Genomic DNA, 24,701 nt, shown 5'->3' on the forward strand with positions numbered 1-24,701 from the left:
GGGCCTGATAGAGGGTCTGGGTTCCAATCCAGGCTCTGCCAATTGCTTGTGGGCAGGCCGCTTCACTTCTCTTGCCCTCACTACCCTCAACTGCAAAATGGGGAGTCAGTCCCTGTTCTCCCGCCTCCTTCATAACGACGGTATTTGTTAAGCGCTTACTATGGGCCGAGCACTGTTCTAAACCCTGGGGTAGAAATAAGGTAATCGGGTTGTCCCACTGCAGCTCACGGTCTTCATCCCCATTTTTCAGATGAGGTGACTGAGGCACAGAGAAGTGAAGTGGCTTGCCCAAGGCCACACAAGCAGACAAGAGGCAGAGCCGGGATTAGAATCCATGTTCTCTGACTCCCAACCCCGTGCTTTTTCCACTGAGCCGTGCTGCTTCTCGTGAACCTTAGACCTGCTACTTAGACTGTGAACCCCAAACGGGACAGGGACTGCGTCTGACCTAATGAACCTATACCTACCCCAGCGCTTAGAGCAGTGTTTGACGCATAGTAGGTGCCTAATGATGGCCTAGTGGAGAGAGCCCGGGCATCAGAAGGTCGTGGGTTCTAATCCCAGCTCTGCCACTTGTCTGCTGTGTGACTCTGGGCAAGTCACTTCACTTCTCAGAGAAGCAGCGTGGCTCAGTGGAAAGAGCACGGGCTTTGGAGTCAGAGGTCATGGGTTCAAATCCCGGCTCGGCCATTTGTCAGCTGTGTGACTTTGGGCAAGTCACTTAACTTCTCGGTGCCTCAGTTACCTCATCTGTAAAATGGGGATGAAGACTGTGAGCCTCTCGTGGGACAACCTGATTCCCTCGTGTCTACCCCAGCGCTTAGAACAGTGCTCGGCACATAGTAAGCGCTTAACAAATACAAATACCAACATTATTATTCTCTGGGCCTCAGTTCCCTCATCTGGAAAATGGGGATCGAGACGGTGAGCCCCACAGGGGACAGGGATTGCGTCCAGCCCGATTTGGTTGTAGCCACCCCAGAGCTCGGTACAGTCACATAGTAAGGGCTTAAATGCCACAATTATTATTATCGCTAATTATTATTATTATTACTACTAATAAAAATTTAAAAACGCAACTGTCCAGGGGGCTGCTGGGAGCCCATGCTCGCCGCGGGGCATCCCCACTGCTGCTGACGGGGGCTGTTTCTCTCTTCCAGGGCTGGCAGTGCCTCGTTGCTCTGGGCCTGTCCTTCCTGAACTGTGGACACACGGTAAGCGCCAGTAAGGTCCTGCTCACTGAAGAGCCCGACGGCGGCTGCCTTGATTAGACATTGAGCCAGTCGGTCTGCCCGCCCCACGCAGAGGACCCCGGAGTCCGGGCGTTTCCGGGGTCCCCCAGGGTGCCGAGCGCGGACCCCCTCCCCCCCCCAACACCGCCTCACAGTTTCCTGGCCTCGGCTGCTTCTCCCGGGGCACCCCCTGCCCCGAGAACGGACGAGAGACGGACACTCTCCCTCCCTGCCCCCGCACGCCCCCTCCCCTCGATTCACTCCACGAGCATCACGGTGCAGGGAGGTGGGTTTGGTTTTCCCATTCCAACACTAAACTACTGAGCCAGCATGTCCCCCTGGAGCCAGCCGGCTCTCCTTTCCCCCGAGGCAGCTGAGTTTGTTTTTCTCACTCCAACACTAAACTACTGAGCAGACCTGCCCCCCCGGAGCCTTCCCCACTTTCAGGCCTCTTCCTGCCACTTCTCTGGCTCCCTTATTGAGAGAGCGAGCATATGCAAGACCTGAGGCAGGCCTCTTTGGGCCTTGGCAAGTCCCCATCCAAGCTGCCCCCATCTTGAGAGGGCCCCGGGGTAGAGCTTCCCCGGGGCCGAGGCGGGGTTTCAAGGAGGCAGAGGAGAGGGAGGGCCCGGGGCCGGACACTCCACCCCACAGCACTCCCACACTGGCACGGTGCCTGCCAACCAGCCCCGTCTCCCCCAAGTGGCCTCTAAGCCGGACCTGGCGCCAACCCGACTCTCCGGCGCCCGGATCGGGGGGAGGCTTGTGGGGGGAACAGAGAACGAGAGAGTCACCGAAACCCACTGAGACTGAGAGACCGAGAGACGGAGACTGAGAGACTGACGCTGAGAGACCGAGAGAGGGAGACTGAGACTGGCCTCCAGCCACAGTCCGAGGGAGAAGCCGAGGTTTGCAGGGATTTGGAAGGAAATGGCAGTGAGCGCACTGGTGCTTCTCCCTCCCCCAAGGGAGTTTCCTCATCTGAGTCGTCTTTTGTTATCATGGTTATTATTATTATTATCATTATTACTTTTGCCCCCCCAAGCCTCCTGCCCCGGTGTGGGGGATGGCTCGCACGGCTTTTCGGGGAGAGGAAGGAGGCTGGCCCTTGTGGGAAGGGGGCATTGTTTGGGGAGGAGTTTTGCTCCGAGGATCTCAGCGGTCCCACCCCACCACCACTCCCCATTCCTGCCTTTTCTGCTTTCCAAATAAGGACCAGCCACCAGGTCCAAAAATAAAATAGGTGAGGCCTTGGCCTGAGCTGGACATCAGCCCTCGGCAAAGCACCGGCTGAGCTGCCCGCCTCTTGAGAGAGCCCAGCATGGGTCCCTGAGGCAAGATTGGGTGCCCCTCACCCGCGGCCCTCCGGGAATGGCATTCCTGCCCCCTGCCTGCTCCATCCCCTTGGGGGGAGCAGTTTTGCTCTCCATCAGCCCCCCAGCCCTCTGGGAATGGCCATCCGCCCAAGGGAGCCGCCTTGCCCGGCTGGGATCAGGCTAGACATGACATTTTCCCAAGCACAACCGCGCAAAGCCCAGTTCGGTCACCACCCCCAGGCTCTGCCTGGGTCTCAGCCTCTCAGGGTCTGCCCGGATTTGCCCCGTCAACCCCCGCTGCTGCCGTTAGACTCCTTAGTAAACCCCCTCTTTGCCCCCGCTGCACCCCCTCTCTGCTCTGCTTGCTCTGCCAGCCCAAGCTCTCTCCACATTCGCCAATCGGGCCAGGTCCTGCCCTGGGACCCCTGAGGGAAGAAGGGGGAGGGTATGGAGCTGCTAGGGCAGGGCCCACCAGATGAGAGCGAGGGAGGGTTGGGTTCTACCTCCTCTCCCATCCTCCCCCAGCAGCCCCCAATCCCCACCCCCCAAGGGAGGAAACTCGTGAATCAAAAGCTGCACATAAAGAACCCACCCCCTTCTCCGGCGCCAGGCCCAAACAAAGCCGGCACTTGGGACTGGTAAAATCAGAGACTTCGGGATTCCCAGTCGTATCCCCCGCACTTTAAATAAACGGATCCGGTCCCCCCCATCTCCAGCCCACCCCAAAACCCGGATGGAGGAAGCTAGTTGGGGCTGCCCGGGGTTCCGTCAGAATCCGTAACACCAGCTCCAAGCACCTCCCCACCGTGAAATTCCCCGCTCCCGCTGACCTCGGATCTCTGTGTGAACTTGATTTGTAATTAAAAGAGGATCATATTTCCCCACCACCCCCACCACCCCTCCCGCCCCGTGTGGTTTCTGGCTCTTTGTCCAAACGGCGCCCTCGCTTTGGCACAGACTCGGGTTGGCCAGCCGAGAGAGGCCAAGAGCCGGCAAGCCCAGCCCCTCCCCCCTTCCCGGGGAAGTGGGGTGGGGGTGCGGGTGGGCAGATCCACCCCCTTCCAGCCCCTGGACAAGTGGGGGGCTTTGCAGTAGGACGCCCCTGCCCCGGTTCATTCCTCCAAGGGCCCGGCTGCAGCCCAGACAGCCCGGGCCCTTGACCTATTTTTGGATGAGTCCCATCATGGGCCTTCGGACCGGCCAGCGGGGCCGAGCGTGACCTTCGGCCGACAAACCGGCCCCTCCTCCGAGAGAACGTTCAGCCAATCACCCGCCACCCCTGCGGTGGATCCGAGCGGGTCAGTTTAAGGACCACCACCCGCCCCCTCCCCCACCGAGGGGGTCTGGGCCCCCGGCCTCGATTGCGCTTCCGTAATTCCTCCTCTCTCCCTGTCTGTCGCAAGCTCTCCCTTCCTGTCCTAAGTGAACTGGATGCCGTAAGTAGCTCTGTCCGGCACGCGGGCACCCTCGGCTCAGAACCTCCGAGGAGCCAGATGGGCGCTGTTCTTCCCCCCACTCCCTTCCCCCGCCTCCCCCTCCAAGACACTTGGCTTGCTAAGGGTCGTCACACTGGTGCGGCCGGCTCCAGCGGTCGGCCCTGCCTCTTGAGTTTCCCCGGGTGGGAAAGCGGCCTCAAAGCTCTAATTGGCGGCACGTGCCCCCCGGCTGCCCCCTCTCAGGCCAACCTGGGGCGGGGAGGGAACGTATGGGACGTTTGGCCCCAACGCCCCAGCGGAAGACATGGCGGGAGCTCTGCCACCCTCGGGTTCAGATGCCACTGATGGGCAGAGGGCTAGAGCAAGGATGGTTGAGGGCAGAAGGGCCTTCTCTTTCCCCTGTACCACCGATGGATTAATCCAATGGGGAGGGGCCTTCTCTTCCACACCACTGATTTGACTGATTAAATGATCTGGGCATGGGAGGCTTCACTCTTGCAGTCCCCAGAGACCTGGTGGGCTGCCGCGGCAGGGCCAGAAGACAAACGCCCGGTGCCCTCCCGTGCTGACTTAGCCGCTCCCCTGCCTCCTGCCCACATCCTAGAAGCAGAGAACCCCCATCCCTAACCCCAGCTCCTGTGATGCCCTCTCTCCAAACCAGTAATAACCTGGCACTAAGCACCAGCTCTGCTCAAAAACTGTCCCAACCTGCCCTGCCTCCCTTTCATCACTCCCTGGGCCTCCAGGAGATTTTGTTTTTTATGTATTTGTTACGCACTTACTCTGTGCCAGTCACCGTACTAAGCACTGGGATAGATACAAGATAATCAGCTGGGACACAGCCCCTGTCCCATGTGTGGCACCCACTCTTAATCCCCAATTTACAGATGAAGTCACTGAAGCTCAGAGAAGTAACTTACTCAAGGTCACATAGGAGACGCACAGCGGAGCAGGGGTTAGAACCCGGGTCGTTCTGACTCCCAGGCCCCGGACTCCATCCACTAGGCCGTGCTGCTTCTCATCTGGATTTTCGCCCGGACCTGGGTCCTCTAAGCGATAAACTCCTGGAGGAGCAGAGTAGGAGTGGGATAAAGCAGGGTTGGTCGTGAACTGGCGTCCGGCCTCCCCTCCCGCCACCTCGCAGTTCCCAGGTGTAAAACCCCCCCAACACAATCCACACCCGTAACCAGTGCCTCTCAATCAATCCATTAGAAACTTTACCATCAGCTTCAAAGCACTCAATCGGTTCACCTCCTCCTGTCTTACATTTATTTCTTACTTCCCACTGTATGCTCACTCCTCCAACGCCCACCTACTCGCTGTTCCTCGATCCGGTCTATCTTGCCGCCGACCACTTGCCTGCATCCTCCCGCCAGCTTCAAAGCCTTATTAAAACCGCTTCTCCTCCAAGGGGCCTTCCCCAACGAAGCCCTCATCTCTCCTACTCCCTTCCTGCGTCGCCTGAACACTTGGGTCTGCGCCCTTCAAATGCTTGATATTCACCCCACCCTCAGCCCCACAGCACTTAGCTCGTACCCACAATTTAACATCCGTCTCCCCCCTTGAGACTAAGCTCCTGGCGGGCAGGGAACGTGAACACCAACTCCGTTGAACTCTTTCAAACGCCACTGGGGGATTAATTGGTATTTATTGAGTGCTTACTGTTTACGGAGCCCTGAACTAATTGCTTGGGGAATCCAACACAGTAACTTCAATGGAATTTATTGGGCGCAGAGCACTGGAGTAAGCGCTTGGGAGAGTACAACACAACCGAGTTGGTAGGCACCTTCCCTGTCCACAACAAGCTTCCAGGCTAGAGGAGTTGGTAGCCACTTTTCTTGCCCATAGTGCACTTACAATCTAGAGAAAGTTAGTTTAGAATTTGCAGTCCTATTTTTCCTTCAGTACTACAGCAGCCTTACCTGTAAACTCACTGTGGGCCGGGAATGTGCCTACCAACTAATAATGAATAATAATTACGCTACTTCTTAGGCACTTACTATATGCCAAGCGCTGTTCTAAGCACTGGGGAAGATACAAGTTAATCCGGTTGGACACAGTCCCTGTCCCACCTGGGGCTCACACTCTTAATCCCCACATTGCAGTTGAAGTGACTGAGGCCCAGAGAAGTTAGGTGACTTACCCAAGGTCACACAGCAGACACGTGGAAGAACTGCGATTAGAACTGGGAATCCTGTTACACAGCACTCTTCCAATGGCTCCGGACAGTGCTCTGCACCCAATAAATACAACTGATCCATCGATCGATTAATCCAACCACCCCCAATCCCTTCCCTTCTCTCTGGTGGCAGAGCTGGGCCCTGTCCTGACATCTCTCTAACCCGCCTTTCTCTTTGCCTTTAGTTTCACCTGGGACTGACCGCTCACCCTGAACTCTTCCACCTGAACAATGTCGATGCTGACTCCCTCGTGTCTAAATGATTGCCGGGGGGGGGGGGCGGCGGGACGGGGGCGGCAGGGCGGAGAGAAGGACCGGCCTTCCCAGAACCCTCTGCAGCCCCCTTCCCCGTCCTCCCTCCATCCTCCCCGAGCGGCCTGTTACATTTCACTCTCTCCTGTCCGGAGGTGAGTTTTGGTCAAGGATCTTGGCCAGATGCCCAAAGAAAAATTCCTCATGGGAAGGTTAAAAAGGGGAGCAGCCAGTCAAGAGCCATCCACTCCAGAATCGAAGCCAAGGGTCTGGCGACCGATAGGCCCCGTGGGTCAGCGTCCGCATTCCCGGCCATCCTCCCAGAGCCTTAAGTTATAGTTTGTATTTATGCCACTCACGACCGAGGGCTAGCGTCGGTTTTTTCTTAACTTATACGCAACTGATGAAACTTGACGGTGGTGGTGGTTTTTTTGTAAAAAAATGCCAGCGTTTGAGATAAAGCCAACCATATGCAGTTATCTCTGATGAGGCGACCGATGGTAATGCCTTGTTCAGAACGGGATGTTTTTCTAAGGAATGTTGACTATGCTGATTAAATAAAAAAATAAAATCCAAAAACCAGTAGTTGAGGAATGGATCGACTCCCCTTTCTTCTCTTGGGAAGTTTTGTCCTCTTGGATTTTCCCTCTCCACTCGGTGTTGGGAGGGTTTGGTTCCCCCCAAATTTCCCTGAGATTCCTCTTGGACTTCCATCTGACAGTAGTTGGCCCTAAGGCACAACATAATAATGAGTAATAATTGTATTTTTTAAGTGCTTGTGCCAAGGATTGCTAAATACTGGAGTAGTCACAAGATCATCCCCCTGCTGTCCCTGTCCCACACAGTCTGAGGGGGAAGGAGACAGGCGTTTCATCCCCATTTTAGAGTTGAGGAAACTGAGGCACAGAGGAGTTAGGTGATGTGCCCGAGGCAGAGGCGGAATGAGAAGCCGGGTCCCCTGACTCCTGAGCTCTTTCCAGTAGGCCACACTGCTCAAAAGCCTCAGTGGTATCTGATGATCTTGGGTTCCACAAGTTCAATCAATCAGTCCTATTTATCGAGCACTTCCTGTGTGCACAGCTCTGTACTAAGCGCTTGAGAGAGTACAATGTAACCAGTTGGGTAGACACGTTACTAAGTAGCCGTGATCAGGGTATTTATTGAGTGCTTACTCTGGGTACAGCGCCGTACTACTACTACTAAAATTACATGTGGCCTTTGGTAAGCGCTGCCCTTCCATCCTGAAGATCTATCTGGAGGAAGCGGTAGCCTGAAGGGATGGTGATCAATCAATTAATGACACTTATTGAGCGCTTACTATGTGCAGAGCACTGTACTAAACGCTGGGGAGAGTACAATACGATAGAATTCTCAGGTGGGACACGGTTCCTGTCCCACATGGGGCTCCCAGTTTAAGTAAGACAGAGAACAGGCATCGAACCCCCATTTTTCAGGTGAGGAAACTGAAGCCCAGGTAAGACACCCGATCCCCGCTCGTGATGTCTGGAGAGGGTCGACCAGCCGGCCCAAGTGAGCTGCCAAGCCACCCCCGCCACCTCTGAGCCGGGGCAAGAGCCGCCCGTGACTTCTCCCCCTGGAATTTTGGCAACATGGAATGTCAACAACCTCTGAACCTTCTCGCACTTGGGACGAGGCTTCACTTTCTGTTCCCGTCAGAGGTCTGAGGTCGGACGAAATCCTTATACATGGAGTAGAGAACACCTGTATGTAGAGACAGAACGGGGTCAGGATGTCTTGGGGGGGGCGGCGGGAGCCCCTCCCTCCACCCCTGATCCCGGGCTTCCTCCTCCTCGCTTTCAATCAATAAATCAATAGTATTCACTGGATGCTGATTGCGTACAAAGTGCTTCTACAGTCTCCAGACAGTTACTCTCCCCGCTTCAAAGTCTTACTGAAGGCACATCTCCTTCAAGAGGCCTTCCAATAATAATAATTATGGCATTTAAGTGCTAACTATGCACCAGGCACTGTACTAAGCATTGGGGACAGATACAAGCTCATCAGGTTGGACACAGTCCCTGTCCCACATGGAGCTCACTGTCTCAATCCCCATTTTCCAGATGAGAAAACTGAGGCCCGGAGACGTGAAGTGACTTGCCCGAGGTCACAAAGAGGACAAGCGGCAGAGCCGGGATTAGAACCCAGGTCCTTCTCTGACTCCCAGGCCGGTGCTGTACCCGCTAAGCCACGCTACTTTACTCAGTTGGTCACGGACAGAAATCTTAGGTCACTGGGCCGGGTCTAATGTCCTTTCCTTCCCTTTTCCATTCCTTGGCTGGCATTCTCGCGAGAAGCAGCGTGGTCTAGTGGATAGAACTCGGGTCTGGGAGTCACATTAGTGCGGTGGGGCTAGGAGAGGGGAAAATATCAATATCTATAAGGAAAATCCATGAATGTCTTACCAATGGTCATCGCTCCCACGACAAATCCCTGGGCAGCCACCCTCATGTGGATGAGATAAAGCGACATTTTCCGCTCCCCTCTGTATCTTAATTTGTACAGGCTGAAGCACACAACAGCTGCACATCCGGCTAGCCCTGCCAGAGAAGAGAAAGCCAGAGAGAGAGAGAAAGAAAGAGAAAGAATTAGTGTGGCCTAATGGATAGAGTGTGGGACCAGGGTTCTAATCCCCAGACTGCCAATTGTCTGCTGGGTGACCTTGGACAAGTCACTTCACTTCTCTGGGCCTCTGTTCCCTTGCCTGTAAAATGGGAATTAGGACCACGAACCCCATGTGGGTCAGAAACTGTGTTCAGCCCGATTAGCTTGTATCTACCCTAGTGCTTAGTACAGTGCCTGGCACCTATAAGCGCTTAACAAATACCATTAAAAAACAGTGGGGAGGAAAATGTTGTTTGCATCAAAAGGATTTCACATGGGCTTAGGAGAATTTCAGTCACAGCTGGTCTAGCAACCCTGACCATCTTTTCGGCTCTGTCCTCTGTATCAGTGAGAAGGAAATGAGCCCCAAAGAATTAAACCCAGTTCCTTAGTCACATTCGCAAACTGGATAATTTTTTACGGGGTAGCTACCCCTTAGCTGCCAGTCGAACTCCAGATCCGCTCGATAAACACTTTGAACCTGTTCTCTCTCAAACTGGATTTGACCTGCATTTGGAGATCTGGCTATGCTTTTTCCTCCCCTCCACCCCCCTTCCCAATTCCTTCCTTTTGTTGTACATCATTTAGTCTAACTAAAGAGTCTTTCATCTTTCGGTGAACTCACCACAGAGCTCTCCAGAGAGACAGGTTGAATCGCGCCGAGCTGCTGAATGGACAACAGATCTCCCCAGTTAGCGTCGGAGACAGGGAAAGGGGGGCCGCACAAACCCTCTCGAAATTTTTTTTGGGGATTACAGATATACTAGATCAAGAGCAGAGATTCCATTTGAGCGCGACTGGTTTCCCCAAATACAAATGAAACACTGCCCACCCCGGCCACCAACGTACACACACACACACACACACACTCTAAAAAAGCCCCAGCAGTGGTAGCTTGAAGTGAAAATTTGACTTTCCTGACAGGAATTAACTAGTTGGCCAACAAAGTCAACGTTGGAATAGCCAAACGATGAAAACAGAGGGGAGGTTTATTCAGAAGAGGCCACATCACTACCATTATAACTTGCCATTCATAAGATCGCAGAGTTCACTGTGAAAGAGGAGTGTGACCTAGTGGAAAGAGCCTGGGCATCAGAAGACCTGGCTTCTAATCCTGGCTCTGCCACTTCCTTGCTGTGTGTCCTAGGGCAAGTCACTGTGCCTCAGTTGTCTGTAAAATGGGGATTAAGGCTGTGAAGGCTAAGTGGTACATGGACTAAATCCAACCTGATTACTTGTATCTACCTCAGCACTTAGCACAAGGCTGGACACATAATAAGCGCTTAACAAAAACCACTAAAAATTGTAGCTAACAGACACGTTCCCTGCCCACAACAAGTCTAGAGAGGGAGGCAGACATTTATAAAAATAAATAAAATTTCAGATCTGTATGTAAGTGCTGTAGGGCTGGGGGGGGGGGTTGTATAAAGGGAGCAAGTCAAGGCGGCGCAGAAGGGAGAGGGAGAAGAGGAAAGGAGGGATTAATCAGGGAAGGCCTCTTGGAGGAGGTGGGCCTTCAATAAGGCTTTGAAGGTGGGGAGTGTCACTGTCAGATACGAAGAGGGAGGACATTCCAGGTCAGAGGCAGGGCGTGGGCGAGATAAAAGAGATGGAGGTACAGAGAGAAGGTTGGCATTAGAGGAGCAAAGAGGGAGGGCTTGGTTGTAGTAGGAGAAGATTGAGGTGAGATAGGAGGGGGCAATGGGATTGTAAAATTAAGGTTCTGTATGTTCTTGTGTCTATGTTTCTGGGGTGCCTCCAGGGGAGTGAGGGGAGTCAAAGCCTCCTCCAGGGGACAGTGGGAAATTAGCTCAATCTGTTCAATTAAAGCTAAGACCTTGTCCTTTGCTGATAGGGTGAGATGAAGATCCCTGCCAATGGCCCATTAAGAGGGCAAAAAAGCCCTCAAGCTGGGGTCAGGCCAAGTTAAATAAATTTTAAAAACGGTCACAACCTTTGGTGTAATAGAGCACCTAGTTATCAACAAGGTTGAGGGGCAGAAATCAGTGCTCTGGGTTACAAGGAGGCGTTACTTCCGCTCTGAGCCCCATGTCTATTTATTGTTGTACTTTCCCAAGCGCTCAGTATAGTGCTCTGCACACAGTAATATCCCAGCTCTCCACTTGTCTGCTGTGTGGCCTTGGGCAAGTCACTTCTTGCCTCAATTACCTCATCTATAAAATGGGGATTAATAATAATAATAATAATAATAATGTTGGTATTTGTTAAGCACTTACTATGTGCAGAGCACTGTTCTAAGCGCTGGGGTAGATACAGGGTAATCAAGTTGACCCATGTGAGGCTCAGAGTCTTAATCCCCATTTTACAGATGAGGTAACTGAGGCACAGAGAAGTTAGACTTGCTCACAGTCACACAGCTGACAGGTGGCAGAGCCAGGATTAGAACCCATGACCTCTGACTCCCAAGCCCGGGCTCTTTCCACCAAGCCACGCTGCTTCATTAAGACTACGAGCCCCAACTGGGACAGGGACTGTGGCCAACCCGATTTGCTTGTATCCATCTCAGCGCTTAGAACGGTGCCTGGCACATAGAAAGCGCTTAACAAAAACCACTATAGATTCTTCTTCTTCTTAATAAATGCATTTAAATGAATGTGGGGGAGGGACTCTGTCCAACCCAATTAACTTGCATCTACCCCGGCGCTTAGTACAGTGCTTGACACAGAATAAGCGCTTCACAAAAACTCCAATGCTAACAGAAGGGAAAACAAGGCATTCACATAACTGGTCATGCCCATTGGGAAGACATAATAAATCACTTGATCACCGGCATTTAATGACTGCTTACAATAATGATAACATTTGTTAAGCACTTACTATTTACCCAGCACTGTTATAAATAAGGGCTGGAGTGGGTACTTCGGGCAGAGCACTTGGGAGAGGACAATACAACAGAATACTGCACAATCATTTCTCGAGGGGGAAAAACAAAAAAAAGAGCTGGGAAGCTTCTGGATCTAATCGTTTTGATTGGTAAATAGTTTGTAGGACCAGGATTAGGGGTGTCATTACTCACCCACGGGGATGAAAGGAAAATCTTGAGACTTCCTAAGCAGTTTAGACACTTGGCTATCCTCTTCACCTGCAGACCAACGATCCTCAGAAGACATTTTCCTCACTATAAAAGCAGAGGAGAAAATCAGCTGATAAGTTCGGTGCTGTACTATCAAACCAATCATATTTATTCACTCAGTCGTATTTATTGAGCACTTAACTGTGTGCAGAGCACTGTATTAAGATCTTGGGAGAGTTCAGCACAACACGTGGTAAGCACTCAATAAATATCACTGATTAAAAAAAGTCATTTTTTAAAATTTGTTAAGCACTTACAATGTGCCAGGCTCTCTACTGAGAGCTGGGGTAGATTCAAGGTAATCAGGTTGGACCCAGGTCCCTGTCCCACATGGGGCTCACCGTCTTCACCCCCCTTTTGCAGATGAGGGAACTGAGGCACAGAGAAGTGAAGTGACTTTCCCAAGGCTACACAGCAGACAAGTGGCAGAGCAGACAAATCAGGTCCTTCTGACTCCCAGGCCCGTGCTCTACCCACTAGACCACACTGCTTCTCTGAAATAACCCCTTCTCTACACAATTTGTGTCTACTACAGCTCTCCTAAAGTTGTACTTTTGGAGTGATCTTATCTATATGATTCTCAGAACTGATGAACTGCCCCGGAATGACTAGGAAATAATCAGCCACCTCCAGATTCCCCTCAAGTTTTAGCTTCCATGGGGGTTACTTATTGAGCAGTTACTCTGTGGCGAATGCTGAACTAAGCGCTTGGGAGAGTCCACTAGAATTGGTAGACATGATCCCTACCCTAGAGGGCTTTACGGTCTAGTGGAAATATCTTTGTTTTTGGGTGAAGGGGAGGAAGGGAAAGAAAGGGACGAGAGTAAGGGAAGTACAATCAAAGGCTATGAAAATCAGTCAGATGGTCAATCCTATTTACTGAGCCCTTAACTGTGAGCAGAACACAATACTAAGCGCTTGGGAGAGTACAATGTAACAGTTGATAGACATTCTCTGCCCACAACGACCGTATAGTCTAGAGGAAATCAATTTCCGAATAGGTTTGAATGACTCCAGCTCAAGATGTAGCCCTATAACACTGAGCCTTAATTTTGTTTATTTCTGTTCATATCTCTCTCTCCCTCTAGACGGTAAACTCTGATGACAGGGAGCACGTCCACCCACTCTGTTATATTGGTCTCCCCCGAGGGTTTAGTAGAGTGCTCAGCACGCAGTAGGTGCTTAATAAATACAATTGATTGATTGATGGAGCCTTCCTCACTCAAGAACTCTTTCCACCCAACCAAGTTTATCCTGTTCAGTTTTCACCAGCACCGACACCGACTTTTCGGCTTCTGTAGATGGATGGGTAAGGAGGACGGTCGGCAAATCCAGGGGGGCACCCAGCTCACGACCACAAACCTGGGGCTCTGGGGAGCAGAAGGCCCCAGATTCTAATCCTGCCTCTGCCACTCGCCTGCTGGGTAACCTTGGACAAGCCACTTCACTTCTCTGCACCTCAATCATCTCATCTCTAAAATAGGGATTAAGACCGTCGGCCCCGTGCGGGACGGGGACTGTGTCCAACCTGATCCGCTTGGAGGGCCCCCAGCGCTTAGTAGAGTGCCTAGCACATGGTAAGTGCTTAAGAAATATCGCTTTTTTTAAAAGAGCCATTGCACCAACCTCCTCCTTTTCGTCTTCTTTTTCTTCCTCCTCGTCCTGCAGCTGCAGGTCCCGTGGCTTGTGGGGGTCTAGGGGAAGGCAGCCGGCAGGCCATTAAGCCCCTTGGCCGCAAGCCAGGTGGGAGCCCGTCCCCCGCCTCGGCAGAGCAGGCTGGGGGCGGGGCCAGACCCTTACACCGCCGGCTGCGGACACGGGGAGATAATAATCATAATAATAATGGCATTTGTCAAGCGCTTACTATGTGCGAGGCACTGTTCTAAGCGCCGGGGCGGGAATGCAAAGTCTTCAGGTTGTCCCACGTGGGGCTCACAGACTTAATCCTCATTTTACAGATGAGGCAACTGAGGCCCAGTTGTCAGCTGTGTGACGGTGGGCAAGTCACTTAACTTCTCTGTGCCTCAGTTCCCTCATCTGTAAAATGGGGATTAACTGTGAGCCTCACGTGGGACAACCTAATTACCCTGTACTTACCCCAGCGCTTAAACAGTGCTCTGCACATAGTAAGTGCTTAATAAATACCAAGATGAATAATAATAATAATGTTGGTATTTGTTAAGCGCTTACTATGTGCAGAGCACTGTTCTAAACGCTGGGGGTAGATACAGGGTAATTAGGTTGTCCCACGTGAGGCTCACGGTCTTAATCCCCATTTTACAGATGGAGTAACGGAGGCACAGAGAAGTTAAGTGACTTGCCCCAAATCACACAGCTAAGAGGCAGAGCCGGGATTAGAACCCACGACCTCTAACTCCCAAGCCCAGGCTCTTTCCACCCAAAGTCATACAGGCGACAGGAGGCGGAATGGGGATTCGAACCCATGACCTCTGACTCCCAAGCCTGGGCTCTTGCCACTGAGTCACGCTGCTGATGGGGGGGGGGGGTTGAGGGAACAGGGGACGGGCCCGTCTGATGGACTGACAGACACCTGACCCCCAAGACCGAAGTGGACCACGGAGGCCGACCGACCGATGAACAGGTAGGTTTTGTTTTTTAACGGTATTTGTTAATCGATCGAATGTATTTATTGAGTGCCGTATGCAGAGCACTGTACTCAGCGCTTAGGAGAGTGCACTATAACAGCGTTGTTGGGCACCTTCCCTGCCCAATGCTGTGTGACCTTAGGCAAGTCACTTAACTTCTCTGTGCCTCAGTTACCTCATCTGCAAAAATGGGGATTAAAAAATGTGAGCCCCACGTGGGACAATCTGATTATCCTGTATCTACCCCAGCGCTTAGAACAGTGCTCTGTACATAGTAAACGCTTAACAAATACCATGATTATTATGAATGGAAATACAGAAATGACTGTGAGGGACAGAAGTGCAGAGGGGCTGGAGGGGTGGAAAAAGAGGGCAAAGACAAGTGCAAGGGCCATTCGGAAGGGAGTGGGAGAAGAGGAAGAGCTCCTGCACTATATGCTGGGGTAGATAAAAGGTAATCCGGTTGGACACAGGCCCTGTCCCCCCTGAGGACCCCAGTCTTCATCCCCATTTTACAGATGAGGTAACCGTGGTCCAGAGAATTGAAGTCACTTGCCCAAATGCACACAGCAGACAAGTGGAAATTTGCCCAAGTTGACACAAAACGTAAGTGGAGGAGCTGAGATTAGCACTCAGGTCCTCACACCAAGGCCTGGGCCCTTTTCATTATTATATGATTATTATTATATTCTTATTCTGCCACGTTGCCTCTCACAATTGACTGACGGACGGCAGGACGACGGAAAGGCGGGAAAACCGCCCGCACCATCCCGCCAGCACGTGGCTCGCTCGCGAGGCGCGGCCCCGCTCCCCCCCAGCCGCCGTGCGCATGCTCGGAGCACGAGGGCGGTGGCTCGCGAGGCGCGGCCCCGCTCCCCCCAGCCGCCGTGCGCATGCTCGGAGGGCGGGGCGGCCCGGGCTGCGCGACGCCCCCTGCCGGCCTTTCGTCGGATGAACAGCGTGTGCGCGCCCTCGCCCCCATCAAACCATCTCCTCAGGCCGCTCACCTGTAGCGTCTCTCTCTTGTAGTCTGCTCGCGGGGTGGTTTTTTATTGGTGGTTTTTTATTACTATTATTATTATTCTATCATTATTATATTACTATTATCAATATTACTATTGTTATTATAATATTCTCTCTAAACTGCACACTCCTATGGGCTCGGATTGTGTCTACCATCCCTTGTCAAATCCGCCAGATGAGGAAACTAGACACAGAGAAGTCAAATGACTTGCCCAGGGCCCCACAGCACACAGATAGTGAAGTTGGGAGCATTCATTCGTTCAGTTGTATTTATTGAGCACTTACTATGTGCAGAGCACTATACTAAGCACTTGGGAGAGTATAATAGAACAAACTCAGATGTTCTGGCCCCCAGTTCTTTTTTTTTTCCAGTGGCATTTAAGTGCTTACTATGTGCCAAGCACTGTATTAAGCCCTGAGGTCAATAAAAGCAAATCAGGTTGGATACCATCCATGTACCATTCATTCATTCATTCAATAGTATTTATTGAGCGCTTCCTATGTGCAGAGCACTATACTAAATGCTTGGAATGTACAATTCAGCAACAGATAGAGACCACATAGGCCTCACAGCCTTAATCCCCATTTTATAGGTGAGATAACTGATATCCACTAGGCCACCCTGCTTCACTTACCTCCTTGTCTCCCACTAGATTATAAACTCTTTGTGGGCAGGACTTGCGTCTTCTTTATCTGGTTTGTTTCCAAGTACTAAGTGCAGCCAGTTCTCAAAGGATTTTTGATTTCTTTGGAATTACAGGCTGAATGTAATTCTTTTTTATAAGCTAAGGATTCCTGTGCCAGTAAAGCTGAAGCCCTTAATCTCTTCCCACAAACTGAGAAATGGGAGAAAATTTGAGCCAGTGTCCTTCTAATCCATCCACCTTCTAAAATAGCCTCGATGATCCGGCTATTTCCTCTTTGGCCCTGGACTAGAAGCTCTGGTTGAGGGGTAGAACAGGAACAGAGGCTGGAAGGGTTTGGATTTCAAGAGAATCATTCATCAATCAGTGGTGTTTATTGAGCACTTACTGGGTGCAGGGCAATCAATTAGTTGTATTTACCGAGTGCTTATTGTGTGCAGAGCCCTGTACTAAGCACTTGGGAGAGTACAAGACAATAGAGTTGGTAGATTTGTTCCATGTTCACAAGGAGTTTACAGTCTAGAGGGGATGGTAGACATGTTCCCTGCTCACAGGGAGCTTACAGTACAGAGGAGAAGACAGACATGAAAATACATTACGGCTATGGACGAAGACGGTGATGGTATTTGTTAAGTGTTTACTATATGTCAGGCACTGTTCTAAGTACTGGGGTAAATACAAGCTAATCAGGTTGGACACAGTCCTTGTCCCTCTTGGGGCTCACACACTTGATCCCCATTTTACAGATGAGGTAACAGGCACAGAGAAGTGAAGTGACTTGTCCAAGGTCACAGAGCAGTCATGGGGCAGAGTCTGGATTAGAAACCATGACCTCTGACTCCCAGGGCCCGACTCTTTGCATTAGGGCATGATGCTTCTTATACAGTGCCTGGCACATAGTAAGCGCTTAGCAAATACCATGAAAAAAAAATTGTGCCTGTCTCCCCAATGAGCCTTGAAGCTCCCTGAGGGCAGGGAGCATAGCTCCTTCAGGAAGCCTTCCCTGACTACTCTCATTGCTCATCTCCCCCACCCTATTTTCCCTCCCTTCCGGGACACTCATGCCCTCTATTTGCCCTCCCTAAGCATTCGGGGTAATAATAGTAATGTTGGTATTTGTTAAGCACTTACTATGTGCAGAGCACTGTTCTAAGCACTGGGGGAGATACAGGGTAATCAGAATGTCCCCCCTGAGGCTCACAGTCTTAATCCTCATTTTACAGATGAGGTAACTGAGGCACAGAGAAGTGAAGTGAATTGCCCACAGTCACACAGCTGACAAGTGGCAGAGTCGGGATTCAAACCCATGACCCCTGATTCCCAAGCCCGTACTCTTTCCACTGAGCCACGCTGGGTATTCATCCCACCCCTTCCCAGGCGACAGTTATGTATATGCCCTAAAACTCTCCGGCTTTCCCCTACCTCTAATTTATTTTCATGTTTGTCTCCCCCTCGAGATTGCAAAATCCTTGAAGGCAGAGGTAGTACCTCCCTAGTCCATTGTCCTTTTCCAAGCACCTAGGGCGGGGTTCTACTCTTAGTAAGCGCTCAATAAATACCTCCGTTTGTTTACCTGACTGATCAGGGAACCTATCTGTTCCCCAACTGGTTCCTCAGCACCTAGATCAGGGCTGGATCCACCCAGCCGCCTACAATTCCCCAAGACCTCCGGGACTTCGGTCGACATAAGGGAAGAGAAAAATATCCCCCGGAGGGAACGAGGTGCGAAGTAACCACTTAAACCACTGGTTTTATTTTTTCCTTCCTAAAATTGGCCGGGATCTTTATTCGTTTATTTTTTAGAATTGTCTCCCTCCCCACAACCACATGAAGACTCTGAAAACACATACAAGTTCTAAAAATAATTATGGCATGGCATTTGTTAAGCGTTCACTGGGGCAGCTACCAGACGAGCAGGTGGGACCCAACCCTTGTCCTTCTTGGGGCTCACAGTCTTATGGGGAGGGAGAATAAGGATTTCACCCCCATTTTACAGAGGAGGACGCCGATCCCAGATAAGTCAGGTAGCTTGCCCAAAGTCATGCGGCAGGCAAGTAGTGGAGCCGGGGTGAGAACCCAGGTCCTGTGACTCCCAGGCCTAGCCTCTTTCCACCAGTCCAGGCAGCAAGGGGCAGCGGGGTGATATCGTCCTCTCCCGAGTGCTTAGTACAGTGCTCCGCACCCAGTAAGCGCCCAATAAATACCGAAGATTGATCGATTGCCGCCCCACGCTTCTCCAGGCCAACCTGAGTCGCAGAGTCCTCTGCTCGATCCCTGACCCGAAACCCACCCCGAGCCCCTGACCCTTGTCCTTGTTGTTTTTCACCCTTAACCTGAGGTCGGTCAACAGGACGAGTGGTTAATCTTGATCATCCGATAGTGCGACTCCACACCACCCTGAAAGCTACGCAGCTCGATGTGCTTCGTCAAGTAGGGAGCGATAGGGTTTCAGATGGTCGGGGCAAGAACAAAACAAACCGAACTTAATCGAGATGATTATTCTTGGGCTGACTCTGTTCTCGTGATTTAGCAATTGTGCTTTGAAGATGTGCGTCAGGGATTTAAAGGGGTTATTAAGATGAACAGTGAAATTTATCTGGACCTTTGCCAGCTTTGGCACTCGAAGAGACTGGAAGCAGAACGCCCTTTTCTTTCGCTTCTTGCTGTTCTGTCTGGGGATATGGATTGTCCCGTTCATTTCAATGTTTGTGGAGCGGGGGAGGAAGGAGGCGGGGGAAGTGCTGAAGTCCAGCCAGGTGAAACAACTTGCCTGAGTATCCCAAGAAAACAGCAGATGTGTAAAATCCCCACAGGCAGAAATTTCTTCTTTTACCTCCATCGTACTCCTCCCAGTGCTTAACTTCACCCAGTTCATGCCCTGTGAATACTGAATCAACGAAAAAACATATCCACCCTCCCCGCCACACCCATACTGAAAGTCACCTGATTTTCAGAACCTCTTGGTAGACACGATCCCTGTCGACCAACTCTGTTATATTGTCCTCTCCCAAGCCTTTAGTACAGTGCCCTGCACGCAGTAAGCGCTCGATAAATGCCATTGATCCATCTGACTCAGGAACAGGCACAATTTCAGTTTTTCCAAGCCTTGGCTCCCAAATCTGTGGATTATCCAGATCGGTTGCTTCACTTCCTCTCTCCCTTGGCCCTACGTGGGCTCTTTCACACCTCCCCCACCCCGGGGGCCTGGGAGAGGAGAGTCTCAAGCGAAGGTCACCGGCTGGGGAGGTTTGAAATGACTGGCTAAAAATTAACTTTTCTTTCCTTTACCACTGGAGGACTTCAGTTGTCCGACCCACCCCCGGCCTCTTCATCGAGTGTGGGGTAATCGAGAACTGGGCGAAAAATCTAATGTCTACCTAGCATTTAGCACAGAGCTCAGCACCCCGACTAATCACTAAAAGCCCTAATTATTCATTACTCAACCAGGAAGCGTGCACACAGCTTATTGCTATATCGGAAGCGTTTCTAGCCAGATCGACCCAAGTGTCGCCTCCCTCATATCTACCTCAGCGCTCCGGTAAGCACTAAAAACCCTAATTATCGTCGGGAACTGTGCACACAGTCCCAAAGCGGCCTATCGACATATGTGAAGCATTTCAGCCTGGATGGAACCAAAGCATCTCCCCTCCCAGCCCCCCGTCGCCTGGTCTTCCGGGCCTCTTGGAAAGCGCCGGGGGGCTACTTCACGGGGCTATTTCACGGCGAAGCCCATGATGTGTGGACGGACGATCTTCCAGCTCAGCGGGGCCTGCATCCGTTGCAGCTGCAGCCTGGAGAAGCCGGCTCGCTCCAGGGGCTTCCAGGTCTCCCGCGTGAGGTCGCAGCCGTCGAAGATCAGCTGCCAGGTGGGGGCCAGGACTTGCTGCCAGAAGGCCGTCCAGGTGTTGGGTTCCGCGGCCACGTGCTCCAGGAAGTAGAAGGCACCCCCCTGTAGTGGGACGACGGAACCAGCGCTTAGCACAGTGCCCGGCACATAGCGCTTAGCAAATAACATAATAATGATAATACTCGCTCGGTTGCATACTGTGTGCAGAGCACTGTACTAAGAGGACAAGAGAACAATAATCGGACACGGTCCCTGCCTATAACGAGCTTACAGTCTAGAGGGGGAGACAGACATTAATATAAAGAAATAAATTGTGCTCCTTGTCCTGAAAACTAGAATCCTGAAAGATCTATTAATCGTCTTTATTGAACACTTACTAGTTGCACTGTACTGGGCCCTGGGAAGGTACAATAGAGCAATAAAACAGACACATTCCCTGTCCACAACGAGCTTACAGTCTAGAAGGGGAGACAGACATTAATAGAAATAAATGACAGATATGGACATTAATGCCATGGTGCTGGGACGGGGGGATGAATAAAGGGAGCAAGTCTGGGTGACGCAGAGGGAATGGGGGAAGAGGAAAGGATGGCCTAGTCAAGGAACGGGTCTACCAATTCTGTTATATGGTACTCTGCCAAGTGCTAAGTACAGTGCTCTGTACATAATAAGAGCTCAATCAATACCGTGGACTGATTGCCTCTGAACTGTCCACGGGCTCTGGTTACCCCCTCTGTTAAATGGGGATTAATACTAATTAAATCATACTTATGGTACTTGGCAAGTGCTTATTATGTTTCAAACACAGCTGGGGTTGATATGTGGGGCTGGGAATTGTGTCCAACCCGATCTGCTTGTATTTATCCCAGGGCGCAGTACAATGCCTGGCACATAGTAAGTGCTTAATAAGTAGTATTACTATTATTAGAGAAGTCAATAGTTTGGAGACGATTCCCGCCCGGGAAATCAATCATGAGAGAAGGTACCGGGCAAGTGCAAATCGAACGGCGGCAATCATTCTGGATCTCAACTCGGCCCCCGGCTTTCCCGGGGAACGGTTGGGGAGGGAACTGGGATTTCCCGGCCGGGCCGTCGCCGGGATTTTCCAGGTTGGGCGCTCGGGAGCCTCGGGGTCGCAGCCGGGAAGTCGCGCAGCTGAAACCTCGCAACCTGGAAAAAGCGCAGGTGGAAACCCCGCACCTCCTCGGATCCCGGACCCCGTGAAAACGGAGCGGGGAGGAGGAGGAGAGGGGCGGGAGCTGCCCCCGGGAGACCGCAGAAGTCTCTACTCGGGAAAAAGGTTGGGCGAGCCTGGATCCTGCCGCTGGCTCACTTCGGGCCCCATCAACCCCGGCCAGGAATTGTTGAGAGACCGGCGTTCGCACAGCGCCCTTCTCCCTAATTCTCTCTCCCTCTATTTCTCTCCTTCTTATTTCCCTCTTCCTCTCCTCTCTTTCTCCCTTCCTCTCTCCCTCTATTTCTCTCCCCCATTTTTCTCTTCCTCTCCCTATTTCTCTCCCCCTCTCTCCCTATTTCTTTCCCCCTCTCTCCTTTTCCCTATTTCTCTCTTCTTCCCCTTTTGTATTTCTCTCCATCTATTTCCCTCCTCTCTTTCTCCCCCATTTCTCTTCCTCTCCCTGTATTTCTCTCCTTTTATTTCCCTCCTCTCTCTCTCCTCCATTTCTCTTCCTCTCCCTCTCTCTGTATTTTCCTCCCTTTCTCTCCCCCCTCCCCATTTCTCTCTCCCTCATTTCTCTTTGTATTTTCCTCCATTTCTCTCCCCCCTCCCCATTTCTCTCTCCCTTATTTCTCTCTTCCTCTCCTTCTCTCTGTATTTTCCTCCATTTCTCCCTCCCTCTCCCCATTCCTCTCCTCCTCTCTGTATTTTCCTCCATTTTTCTCCCTCTCCTCATTTCTCTCTTCCTCTCTGTATTTTCCTCCATTTCTCTCCCCCCTTTCCCTCTTTCTCTCTGCCCTCTCCCCCTCCTTCTCTGGGTGTCTGTGTGTCCGGGGGCCGGGGCCGGTGTGTCCCCCGCAGGGTCCCCGGGCCTCCTGGAGCGGGCCGGGGGGTAGCAAAGGAGACGGACACTGTGCGCCACGACCCGGCGGGCACCAGCTGCCTCCACTGGACCCGAACCACCGTCCATCCAGACCCGGGACTCCTGGAGGGACCGTGGGCCGCGACGGTCAGCTCGTTACGGGCAGGGGACGTATCTGCTCACTCTGTTGGACCGGATTCTCCCAAGCGCTCAGTACAGTGCTCTTAGCAGGGGAAGGCCCCCAAAAGACCGCAGATTGCGCCACCCCGGCCTCACCCAAGCCCCCACACCGGGCACCTCTCCATCCTCCTCCCGCCCCCGCTCCTTCCCCCCCGGACGAGGGACTCAGTTTCCCCCCTCTAGACTCTAAACTCGTTGTGGGCAGGGAATGGGCCTGCTTATTGTCCTCGCCCAAGCGCTTAGTAGAGGGCAAAGAAGCAGCGTGGCCTAGTGGGTAGAGCGCGGGCCTGGAAGCCGGAAGGACTTGGGTTCTAATCCCGACTCCGCCGCTTGGCTGCTGTGTGACCTTGGGTAAGTCATTTCACTTTTTTTCTCCCGCAGTTTCCTCCTCTGTAAAATGGGGATGAAAACTGCGAGACCTAAGTGGGACAGGGACTGTGTCCAACCAAATTCGCTTGTACCCACCCCAGTGCTTAGTACAGCGCCTGGCACATAGTAAGCGTTTAAATACCACAATTATCTACCCCAGGGCTTAGTACAGTGTCTGGCAAATAGTAAACGCTTAACGAATACCGCAATTATCTACCCCAGGGTTTAGTACAGCGCCTGGCACATAGTAAGCGCTTAACAAGTACCATAATTATTATCTACCCCAACTCTAAGTACAACGCCCGGCACATAGTAAGCGCTTAACAAATAGCGCGATTATTGCTATTATTTACATAATTGTAATTGTGGTACCGTTTTGAGCGCTGGAGTAGGTTCAAGTTGATCAGGTCGGACCCAGCCCCTGTCCCACATTCATTCGTTCAGTCGTATTTATCGAGCGCTTCCTGTGTGCGGAGCACTGTATTAAGCGCTCGGAAAGTGCAATAAAGAGAGACGGTCCCTGCCCCCAACGGGCTCAGAGTCTAGAGGGGAGTAGACAGATCTCAAAACAAGTAAACAGGCATCAATATCCGCTCTTCTCCCCGCCGCTTTCCAGAGGAAAGAAGAAATGGTATTTGTTAAGCGCTTATTACGTGCCAAGCACTGTTCTAAGCGCTGGGGTAGATAGGAGGTCATCAGATCGTGAGCCCCCCGGGGGACGGTCTGAAATCCCCATTTTCCAGAGGAGGGAACCGAGGCCCTGAGAAGGTAAGCGGTTTGCCCGAGCTCGCCCAAGCAGCGGGATTAGAACCCACGTCCTCATTCAATAGTATTTATTGAGCGCTTACTAGGTGCAGAGCACTGTACTAAGCGCTTGGGATGAACAAGTCGGCAACAGATAGAGACAGCCCCTGCCGTTTGACGGGCTCCGGCTCCCAGACCCCATAACAACGCCGGGAAGCAGCGTGGCTCGGTGGAAAGAGCCAGGGCTGGGGAGTCGGAGGTGGTGGGTTCTAATCCCGCCTCTGTCGGCTGTGTGACTCTGGGCGAGTCAGGGGACCTCATCTGTCAAATGGGGATTAAAGCTGCGGGCCCCACATGGGCCGACCTGCTGACCTTGCGTCCCCCCAGCGCTTGGCACAGGGTCACGCCATTATTATTATCTGTGAGCACCGATGAAAGCGGCGGGGGCGATGCGGGGACATCGGGGTCGACGGCCTGAAATCCGGAGGAGGGAACCGAGGCCCCGGGGGGGGGGCGGAACGAGTGGGCCAAGGCGTAGCGCGGCGGGGGGCCACGACCACCCGGGACTGACCGGCCGGAGGACGCGGAAGACCTCGCGGAGGATGTCCTCCTGGCTGCGCACCGAGCAGAGGACCAGCGTGCAGACCACGACGTCCATCGAGGCGTCGTCCACCTGGGCCATGCGCTCCCCGGCCGAAACGACGAACCGCTCGACGCGCACCTGCCGGTGCTCGGCCAGGCTCCGCGCCACGAACCGCTCGAAGTGGGGGTTGGGGTCGACGCAGGTGACCCCGCAGCCGGCCGGGTAGAAGGCGAAGTTGGCGCCGGTGCCGCAGCCCAGCTCCAGCAGGGCCAGGCGGCCGGGGGTCCGGGCCCGGGCCTCCAGGCCGCCGAACAGCTCCCGTTTGGGCCCGGCCATCTGCTCGTTGTACAGCGCCGTGAAGCGCCGCAAGAAGTGCGGGAAGTAGCGCTTGCACAGCGGGGCCCACAGGCCCAGGAGCTGCAGCAGGTGCAAGGGGGTCGCCAGGACCCCCAGGACCAGCCGCAGCAGCGCCACGAGCCACGCCATCGGGGGCGACCGACCACGGGCCACGGCCGAGCGGGGCCGGACTCCCGGG

The 24,701-nt window shown here is 52.6% G+C and overlaps 2 protein-coding genes across 9 annotated transcripts in view; one reads left to right on the plus strand and one right to left on the minus strand.

Moving 5' to 3' along the window:
• SLC11A2 (solute carrier family 11 member 2) overlaps positions 1-7,000 on the plus strand; it is a 29,588-nt gene extending 22,588 nt beyond the window's left edge. For all 5 annotated transcript variants that reach the window (XM_029073253.2, XM_029073254.1, XM_029073255.2 and 2 more), the window contains exons 16-17: positions 1,161-1,214; positions 6,349-7,000. In XM_029073253.2, the coding sequence (XP_028929086.1) occupies positions 1,161-1,214; positions 6,349-6,426 (132 nt within the window). In that variant the 3' untranslated portion in view covers positions 6,427-7,000. The remainder of the gene's footprint in view (positions 1-1,160; positions 1,215-6,348) is intronic.
• An 821-nt stretch (positions 7,001-7,821) lies between these two features.
• On the minus strand, positions 7,822-24,701 carry METTL7A (methyltransferase like 7A). Of its 4 annotated transcripts, none has more exons than XM_001521658.5 (4): positions 13,758-13,891; positions 12,075-12,176; positions 8,839-8,973; positions 7,822-8,137 (listed from the first exon to the last, which is right to left on the minus strand). In XM_001521658.5, exons 1-4 carry the CDS (start codon positions 13,849-13,851, stop codon positions 8,073-8,075), a joined length of 396 nt encoding a protein of 131 aa, XP_001521708.3. In that variant the 5' UTR covers positions 13,852-13,891; the 3' UTR covers positions 7,822-8,072. The 4 variants fall into 4 exon arrangements, with proteins under 4 accessions (XP_001521708.3, XP_028929488.1, XP_028929487.1 ...); XM_029073655.2 differs by lacking the exon at positions 13,758-13,891 and adding an exon at positions 24,151-24,701 and having other exon boundaries at positions 7,835-8,137; XM_029073654.2 differs by lacking the exons at positions 7,822-8,137; positions 8,839-8,973; positions 12,075-12,176; positions 13,758-13,891 and adding exons at positions 18,154-20,353; positions 24,206-24,694.

This window comes from Ornithorhynchus anatinus, chromosome 10 (assembly GCF_004115215.2).
Source record: "Ornithorhynchus anatinus isolate Pmale09 chromosome 10, mOrnAna1.pri.v4, whole genome shotgun sequence".
Lineage (NCBI taxonomy): Eukaryota > Metazoa > Chordata > Mammalia > Monotremata > Ornithorhynchidae > Ornithorhynchus > Ornithorhynchus anatinus.

Bases quoted from the DNA above. Each gene is read 5' to 3' on its own strand.
- METTL7A (XM_029073655.2), bottom strand. From the start codon at position 24,652: ATGGCGTGGCTCGTGGCGCTGCTGCGGCTGGTCCTGGGGGTCCTGGCG. The intron at 12,177-24,150 runs GTCCCGGGTGGT...CTGCTTTTATAG, and splicing joins CCGCGTCCTCCGGCCGGTCA to TGAGGAAAATGTCTTCTGAG. The intron at 8,974-12,074 runs GTGAGTAATGAC...CTTCTCTGGCAG, and splicing joins TTTTCCTTTCATCCCCGTGG to GGCTAGCCGGATGTGCAGCT.